This window comes from Tupaia chinensis, unplaced genomic scaffold, assembly GCF_000334495.1.
Source record: "Tupaia chinensis unplaced genomic scaffold, TupChi_1.0 Scaffold144682_1, whole genome shotgun sequence".
NCBI lineage: Eukaryota > Metazoa > Chordata > Mammalia > Scandentia > Tupaiidae > Tupaia > Tupaia belangeri.
The window spans coordinates 460,230-469,607 of NW_006204543.1; the positions used below are offsets into that span (position 1 = coordinate 460,230).

Sequence of the window (9,378 nt, forward strand, 5' to 3'; positions counted from 1 at the left end):
GATGGAGCCGCTTCTCGGCAGCGTGGGCCCGCGCTGCCCACACGCTGGACCTGTATTCCGCCTGGCCCTGGGGTTGCCTGGACGACGCGGCCCCGAGAGGACGGGAAGGTGGGGACTGGAGGGCCGGCATGCCTGCCCTTCCTGACAAACCCAGCCCCGTTCAGGGAAGCAGATGGGACTCAGTCTCCTGCAAGGAAAAGAAGTCACATCCCGCCCACCTCCTCGGTGCAGCGGGGCTGCTGTCTGTCTCTCTGTCTCTGACTCCATCTCTACGCCTGCTAGGTTACAGGGTCCGACGGTCTGCACCTCGGGTGACCTCCCATTCCTGCCCTGTCACCCACCCTGCAGTGGGCGGACACTGCACCCGTGGACATGCGGGAGAGGGGTTCCCGGGTCCAACCACCCTCTGCTGTCCCGGGGAGGCCCGTTCTGCCCGTCTGTTCTTTGGTGTGGGGTCAGGAGTGGGGGCGTGGGGCCTGCGTGATGGTGCGGTCGAACTCCCCTGAGGACCGCACCTTGTACCCTGCTGCAGGGCCGTGCCGGTGGGAGAAGCAGGAACGTGGGTGCTTTGTCTCACAGTAACAAGCGTGGTCACTGAAGTCTACTGGACACTTTATTGTTACATGTTAACAGAGCCATCGGTCACTTCAAGTGTTATTGGATAATTTACTGTTACATATTGACAAAACTCTTGGTCACTTAAAGGACGGAAGTGTTTTTCCATCCAGTAACTTAAATCATGTAACAAAGCAGAAAGCCCGGGACACACAGGGTGCCTGGGCCCCTCCCCTTCATGCACCTTGTGGGGGTCCTCTCCCGCCCACTCCGCCTCGCTCATGACTGCTGTTCCCTGCAGTCCTCACTCCTTTCCCCACCAAAGGTGGCTAAATACAGTCTTTTCTTACGCTTTTCAGTAGCCTCCCTGAAGGAAAAGATCATAAACTCTTGATTGACGCGGCACTTTTGTTCAGTCGTACTCCACCTCACCCGTGTGGTTTACTAATGCGCTAACAAAACGCAACTTTTAAGTCTTAGCACATGCAGTTTTAAAGGATGTCTAAATTTCCGCCAATTTTTAATGAAAATGTCTTCAGAAATTGATGATGTAAAGATGGCGCCCATGGGTGGTTCTGACTTTTTAAAAAGCAAACAAACAGGTTAGCGTCCCGTTCTGGTGGCGTTTTCCCCTTGTTTGACTTCTTGTTCTTCCATCGTAATCCCAGACACAACTGGCAGATTGCCCACACTGCCGGCAAGTCCGCGTCTGTCTAACTGCCCCGGGCCGGATCCAGCATTCCTAGGACGGCCATGCAAGCTTTTAGACCGCAGAGCCGGGGGTCCCCAGGATGGGGTAGGCTGCACAGACAGGAGGCTCTCTCGCGGGGTTCTGTCAGCAGCCTCCAGGGGAAAGCAGGAGATCGGGGAGGCTGTTCCAGGAGTGTGGCTTCTGCCCTGGGCCCTTGGGAGCCGCTCTGTGGGCTCAGCCTGCCACGCAGCATCCCACGGGAGGGAAGGGAGGTCAGTGCTCCAGGCCCGCGTGATCTGCACCTGGCAGGTCCACCGCCTACTGGCCACCGAGCTGTACTCGGCGGCGCACTGGCCCGCCCTGCTGCCCCTCCGCCCCTGGGAGCACACAAGGCTCCTGGACTTCACGGCCTTGCAGGCACTGGGTGTCTCGCCCGGGTAATAGCGTGTGATTTGGGTTTCTCCCAGGGGATGGGGCACAGCGGCCTCCCCCTTCATCCTTTCCTCTGTCAGCTGAGCGTCTGGGAGACCCGACGGGAGCTGTCTACGCATGGCATCTCGTTCCTTTGCTGTGGGGGGAGGTGCCTCCTCTCTCTCGAAGTCTGCTTCCCTCTCGTCTTTGGTTGAAATTCTGACATCTGGGCCTGGCATGGGCTCTGTGGTGTCCTGTGCTGTGGCCACTGCACGGCCACCACCATTGGGAGCTGCTGGAACACCCGGCACCAGACGGAGGCTGCCCCGCTGCCCTGGGACCGGCTGCATCCTCACGTCCTTCTCTGTCACTCGGAAGGAGCAGGTTCTTGTCCTGACCGGGCCAGCCGTGTCCTCCAGGAGCAGCCCCTCCCCGTCGAAGTGGTAGCGGTACAGGCTGTAGCCGTCGGCGCTGTGGACGCTGCCCTGCCTCAGGAGGAAGGTGGCGTCACATTCTGACGAGGCCCGTGACCGCGTTGGGACCAGGTCTGACCTGTCGATGCCTGCCAGGTTCTCGAGCGCATTCACCATCCGGCCAGACAGCTCTTCCAGCTGTGACAGCCGGAGGTCCACCGTTTGGAGGGACGTTTTCATGAAGGTTTCTCTCTCGTTGATTTCCTCCAGCCTCATGGACATGTTTTCAACTCTGGTGAATACAGAGACATACACCTGTTACATTAAGGTGAACCGGGCAGGAAAAGCAAAGAGGCAGGTCAGCAGGGAGTGTGGTAGCTGAGGTGGCCGGGTTCCCACGTGGCTGACCGCGGTTCTAGTCCTGGACATGGAGGCTTGACAGTCATGTCGGACGTGAGTGTGTGTGCGTGTGTGTGTGCCCAAGATCCCAGGAGAAGGGATTGCAGGGCGGCCACATCCCCTGGAGGCGTGATTTCTCACTTTCCCTCTCACGGTCTCAGTCTCTCTCTCTCTGGCGATTGCATATGCCCTATATCAAAAACCTTAAAAAAAAATAAAGAAAAGAGGTAACAGGACCAGCGGATGGCATAATGGTTACATCACTGGACTCCCACATACTTAACCATGGTTCAAGCCCCAGACCCAGTGGCTTGAAACTCACATCAGGTATGCCCAAGATAACAAGAGGAAAACAGAGGGAAAAAAGGACTGCAGCGTGACCATTCCCCCAGGGTGATTTCTCACTTTGTCTCTCTGTCTCTCTCTCCAGCAAGCGCATGTGCCTGTAGCAAAAATCTCTATTAAAAAAAAAAGAGGTAACATCATCGCGATATCATTTTTTATCTTCTGAGAACCTTGGCCTTGTTGGGCATCTGTGTAAACCTCACGTGCTCTGGGGGTGACACTAAACGCACTGCGAGGAGCAGCTGAGTGCCGGGTCACACACATGGTGCATCCTGCTCTCCTGTCATTACATGTCCACACTGAGCACCACCAGGGCCCTGGTCTGGGCTCACGTGACCGTCAGGAGAGCCCTGGGGGCAGGTGCCCTCCTTGCACCCACTCAGAAGAGCCAGACAGGCCTGCAGCGGTGCTGACCTGCCACAGCGCAGAGGAGTGGTGGGCCTGGGGTCTGACAGCAGGCCAGCTCCGCGTCGGCCCCAGCCTCTGCCCAGCTGCTGCGTCCACACCCCTGGGAACAGACAGGGCGCCCACACTGGGCTTTGAGGGTTACTGCAGCTGTCGGCAGTGAATGGTTATGACAAATAAATTAAAACCCTCCTTTGGAGTTCGGGTAATTCAGAAAATGAATCCACAATTAGGTTTGGGTCATCGGGTGCTTTATCTGGGGCAGCGGGTTGTTCACCCGCCTGGACACCAGCAACGCCAGATGGCTCCTTGTCTCGCCCACTGGCTTTCCCTCGAAGAGGCCACCCCAGCGGCCCTGGCAGGCGGTGGTGCCGGCTGGCAGCGCTGTCTCAAGGACTCCTGGGAGGACAGCCTGAGGGACTGGGGCTGCCTGGACCGACATCTCACTGGGCCTCCAGAGCGTTGTGCACAAATGCGATTAGAATGGCAAGGAGTCTACTTTGGTGCAAAAGCTGTTTGAGGCCCATGCATCATCTTCGAAATTCACATTTCCGGGCCGCCCCGCAGAGCCGGCTCCTGTCTCACACTGTGCAGTGCAGACCGTCCAGTGGGCCTGTGGGAGTCTGCTCTGGGGCAGGAGGCAGCGGGATAGTGCCAGGCTTCGTGCGTCCCTGTGAGGTGGGCGCTGGTCTGAGTCCTGCTGCTGGGGTCTTCTCAAAGTCTGCTGCCCCCGCTGCTCCAGCCTCTGCCCAGCCTTTCGGATCCCTCTAGGCCCGAGGCTTGCCTCGCCCACCCCAGGGCAGTGTGGCCACTGCTGCCGCCCCTGCTGAGGCTGCCCTCCCGTGGCCTCCGCCTCCCCCTCCACCCGCAGCTGCTCTGCCTGCCTGCCCCCGTGTCGCTCTGCTGCGGGGAGTCCTGGGCTTCTATTCTTAACTCAGGAAGAGGACTATTTTTACTCCCCTTGGGAAACCACAGCCCTGAGCAGGAAGGGTCTGGCTTCCCGGAAGTTTGCCTGTGTGAGGAACCTCAGCTCCTCCCCGACCGCCTGGGCAGCGCACTTGCTCCCCCTGCAGGTCAGGACGACAGAAGAGCTTGCGCTGGGAACATCCCCTCCCTCTGACGCACTGTCCTCTGTAGTAGAGGGGAGGGTCTTCCAGAAGGTCACGGGAGACGAGACACGAGACACGAGGTGGGGAACTGCATTTCAAGACTTCTATGCATCAAAATTCACTTGCACTTCCATCTGTCCCGCCTTTAAGACTGCATCACCACGCCCCCAGCTCCTCTCCAGTCTGTAACCCTGATGGTTTGTTTGCAGTAAAAGCCACATTGTGGGCCAGTAGGTGGCATGGTCAGCTGTCCGGTTCAAGTCCCGGCCCCGGCGGCTCCAACATCACACCAGATGTGTGCGTGCATGCCCCAAATCCCAACAGGAGAATAGGAGAGAAGGGATTGTGGTGTGGCCAGCCCCCCTGAGACTGGTTTCTCACTGTCTGGTGCCCTATAGCAAGGACAGACAAACCCCCACAGAGTAGCAGACACCCCGGGTGGGCAGACAGTGCATCTGGGCCAAGTTTCAAAGCCAATGCAAAGACACCTCCTGTGGCATCTGGTCCAGCACAGGGAGTCCGTAACTGCTGCATGAGTGTGTGGGTGAGCACACGGGGATGCAGAGTAGAGGTAACCTGCCAGTCAGCCAGAGACGCATGGCTCCCCCCATGTTCTTCTGCAGAGATGCACGGACTCCCCCCACCCCGTCCTTCTGCAGAGACACAAAGGCTCCCCCCACGTTCTTCTGCAGAGATGCACGGGCTCCCCCAACCCCGTCCTTCTGCAGAGACGCATGGCTCTCCGCATGTTCTTCTGCAGAGAGGCACGGGCTCCTCTCACCCCACCCTTCCACAGAGACACACGGGCTCCTCCAACCCTGTCCTTCTGCAGAGACACATGGCCTCCCACCATCCTGTCCTTCTGCAGAGACACATGGCCTCCCACCATCCTGTCCTTCTGCAGAGACACATGGCCTCCCACCATCCTGTCCTTCTGCAGAGACGCACGGGCTCCCTCACACCCTTCTGCAGAGACGCACGGGCTCCCCCCACCCCATCCCTCTGCAGAGTGGCACAAGCTCCCCCCACATCCTTCCGCAGAGATGCATCGCACGAGCTCCCCCCACATCCTTCCGCAGAGATGCATGGCCTCCTCTCACTCCCTTCCTGTGTCCTGGCTTGGGATTCCCTGTGTCATAAACTGCACTACCAGCCGGCCTTCCTTTCGTCTTTTTTTAAATTTAATTTTACTTATTATTTTTAAGTTTGTTATAGAATATGTGTGTTCACCAGAGAGAAAAAGAAGGTGAGAATAAGAATGTGCCAGGTCTGGGACTTGAACCGCAGTCTACCACGTGGGAGTCCAACGCCTTAACCACCACACCACCTCTGGGCCTATCATCCCTTCTTGAAAGGAGTTGTCCATCCACAAACGAGGGTTTCTTTGGGGCATTGTCCCCACAGACTGCAGCAGCAGTGGCTTCACCATCCTTCCATCCAAGCTTCGCCATGAGTTCAGGGTTTGTTTTTCGGGGCGAGCAGAGTTTGTGTTGTGCTGAGGGGCTCTTTGCACACCGCTGCCTGGTTCTCTCAGTGCTTCTCCCCAGACTGCTCAGGCATTAGAACGCATGAGGACACGTTTATTTTGGTGCAAAACAGAATTGAGAGAAGAAAGCAAGCCTGTCCGGGAACTCGCCCCTCCCCTCCCCCTGCACCTGTCAGAAAAAAAACGCAGCCGCCGTGACAGGTGCAGGGCGAGCGTGTGGGAACTATATAAAACGGCACGGAGGAAAGCACACAGGTTTGCGCACGCACAACGACCCCGACGGCACAAAACGGGCACCTCTGCCATCTCCCTGTGTCTCTGCGTGTCTGCTGAGGGGATCTGCCTGACTGTGACCACTCAGCCTTCAAGTCACTCACCAGACCCACGTTATTTGGGTGGAGGAGGTCGGTGGTTTCCCATCGGTCAAGTTCAGGCACAACAGTACACGGTACACGTCCGTGGGGCTCCTCGGTGATGAAGAGGATGCCACGCGTGGCCTCGTACTACTGGGCGTTGTGTAGACCTGCTTGTCAATGCTAGTCCCGGCGCCTGCCCCGTGGCCAGGGACCCGTGTGCCCTTGCTAAGGACAAGATGTAGGCGTGGCGCTCTGCAGGGAGCCAGTCCTTAGAGCTGCTTTGTGTACAGTCCTCTATGAAACCAGCTCTTCACCTGCGAGGCCGCCCGGGCTAGATGCACTTGTCGTTAGTGAGCGCATCAAAGCTCAACATAGAGGTCCAGTTTGTACTTGAGGAAACCCCGTCTCATGACGTGTGGTTCTCTGTCCTTGCGTTCTAAGATTCCTGCCCTGTAAGTTTATTCCAAATCTACAGATCATGAAGTTGTCTAATCCACGCTAAGGTTTACATGCAGCTACTTAATCCCATGTGTCCTCACTCAGGGCTGCCCTTCACAGTTGGTAATTACAGGGAACGCCCAGCGTAGGACCTTGCTGTGTGTACTAAGAGCTCTATATGTGAAAGACCAAACGGAAACTAACAATAACAGAACAAGACTTGAAGGCCCGTCTGGCTTTCTATCAAGTCGAAAGCCGCTGAGGGAAAACGAAGCTTTCTGGGATTCCAGCTCTACTGCCCGGTTCGTGAATATGCAGTGGCTGCAACACTAGGTCTAGCGTGCGCCAGGTCCTTCTCCTGTCTGGTTTGGCGGCACTTCAGGTCCCGAGTGGCCGCCTGTGTCCTCGCCCCCACTTTCAGCTCTCCTTCCTACCCTGCCATGCGGGACTCCAGGGTAGAGCGGGGAAATGGTGCCTACAAGCCACACTGTGGTCACAGGTGGGACTCGAACCCAGTCTGAGCGGTGAGCACCACTGCAGCTGTGCCCACAGGCGGTACAGACGGTCACACCCTGTCTGCCCTCAGCTGGCCTGGTCAGGGAAGGGGTGCCTTCTCCCCTCACCTCTCCCCTTTAGTCTTAGCTGTTCACCTGTGAGTCAGCCAGACCAGCAGGTCGTGGGCGTGAGCAGGGAGCACCCAGGTCTGGGCCCAGGGAGCGGGAAGGGCATGTCTCCGGCCCGCACTCTTCATTCTGATGAAGCCTGTGCCGGGCCCCAGAGAGACTGACGGCCCGCCTGGGGCCTGGCAGAACGACAGCACAAGGGACAGGTGGGGGAGACCACGGGGCAGACACGGCTTCTGCTGCCCTCCACGGGCTGCCACACCCAGGTGCCCGCTAGCTGCAGGGTGGGCGTTCAGATGCTCTGTGTGGGGTAGCTTATCTTTCTCATGAAGAAATCATTTTTGCATCCTGAAAGCTTAGCAATTACTGTTAAAATGTCAGAGAAGTATTTCGAAGGTATACTGAAAGGTATACTTAGGGGCCCCAAGTTGGTGCAGGGATCCCTGAGGTGGCTAGCTGGAACTGGTTACATCACAGGGCACTGGGTCTGAGGGGAGCGAGGCCGGGACCTACTGCCAGGAGGTCCTTGCTAACCGCGGGCTGGTGGAGTCCGGCCTGGGCCGGGCCCAGGAAGTGCCACGGAACTCCCAGAACACGGCCCTGCCTGTTCTCCCGAGGTGCACGCAGACTGCACTTAGCGTGGGAGCAATGACAGGACCCCCCGGCACGCCCCGCAACCTCCGTGCTGTTGGTTACGCCCTTCAGAACATGCCTTCCAAGTCAGCTCCTCACCCTACCCAGACTGCTCAAAATCACACAGACGGGGTCTCACTGCCGCTCTGGCCATTCCCGGCCCCGGGAGCAGCCCTCCACAGTTTGGGAAATGCATCCTTCCAGCCTCCTGCCCTCTGCCCCACCATCTTCCATCCCTCCGGACCCTTGCCCGCACTGGCACTGCGGACCTACTGCTGGCCTGGGCTGGCTTCACTGGGTACCAAGGGTGTGGGTGTCTCCCATAGATCCTGCCTGTTCAGAGGTTCGCGGGGCGGCGAGGACCACCCAACCCCTCCAGCTCCCACGTCAGGGTGCACAGAGGGGGCCTTCTCCTCAGCTGTGGGGTTGCGACACAGCGAGGAGCCCAGGTGTGGACAGGTGCCCACGCACAGCACCACCACCGCTGGGGACTTGGCGCTATCTTGGGGAGATGGGCAAGGCCCTTTGCATCAAACAGCCGGCGAGTGTGGGGACCCGGAGTGGGCGTGCACGTGGGCTCTGGCTCCCGCAGAGTGGGCGCTCGCAAGGCCACAGCCGTGGGCCTCGTGGGGGCCGCTCACCTCTCGCTGGTAACGCGGATGCGCTCCTCGCTGGACGACTGCTGCTCGTCCTCCTTCTCCCGGAAGTGCTCCTGCACACACAGCTCCTCGAACTCGTGCAACCTCTTCAGCTCCTCCTCGCTCAGAAACAGCTCTGCCCGGGAGAGGCCAGGAGGGTGTGGGCCGCCAGCACCACGCCCGTGGCAGCCAGGCCCCAGGCTGCCCCAACCCACCATCCCCGTGCTGTGTTGGAGAGCTGGTCTCTACACACGCCACAGCCTGAACAAGAGCTGTTGGCAGGGGCTGGGGGACCCACTCGCATCTTTCAGGAAAACTTTGCTTCTATTTTCATAGTCAACTGAAGAGGATTATTTTCTCTTCTTTTTTTTTCTTAAGGTTTTTGCCATAGGGCACAAGTGCTCACCAGAGAGAGACAGTGAGAGGGAAAGTGAGACATCCCCCCAGGGGCATGGCTGCACTGCAATCCCTTATCTGCTGGGAGCATGCAGTTAACACAAGCTGAGTATGAAAGAACTGCCCCTCATGCCTAGAGCAAGGACTCAGCTGAGGAGAACTGTTTGCAAAGTCAACAGTTTTACAAGTTCTGGACCTCACTTCCATTGTGTTACTGTACTGGCCTGCACTCAGTTTCTCTGCCATGGGCCTTATTGCCATACCCCGGTTCCCCATAAAGGCACCCCCAGCCTTACTATAACTTTTACAATAATCCTAAAAGAATGAGGATCCACTAAGGCGGCAGCTGCGTAGGGCGGCGGCTGTGAACAGGAGTTACTCCCATTAGACTCATCCCACCCTCCTGGAAAATGTCAATAAAGAATGCTACATTCACTTCTCCTACTGGGGATTACTAATGGGCGAAGGATCTCAGTAGCC

At 57.9% G+C, this 9,378-nt stretch overlaps 1 protein-coding gene across 1 annotated transcript in view; it reads right to left on the reverse strand.

Annotated features, from left to right (window-relative positions):
- Window positions 1–12: 12 nt before the first annotated feature.
- Window positions 13–9,378, reverse strand: part of TRPM1 (transient receptor potential cation channel subfamily M member 1) — a 66,137-nt gene continuing 56,771 nt past the window's right edge. Inside the window, exons 28-29 of the mRNA XM_006167283.3 lie at window positions 8,506–8,638; window positions 13–2,362 (exon numbers count right to left, since the gene is read on the reverse strand). Coding sequence (XP_006167345.2) covers window positions 1,159–2,362; window positions 8,506–8,638 — 1,337 coding nt within the window. The 3' untranslated portion in view covers window positions 13–1,158. The remainder of the gene's footprint in view (window positions 2,363–8,505; window positions 8,639–9,378) is intronic.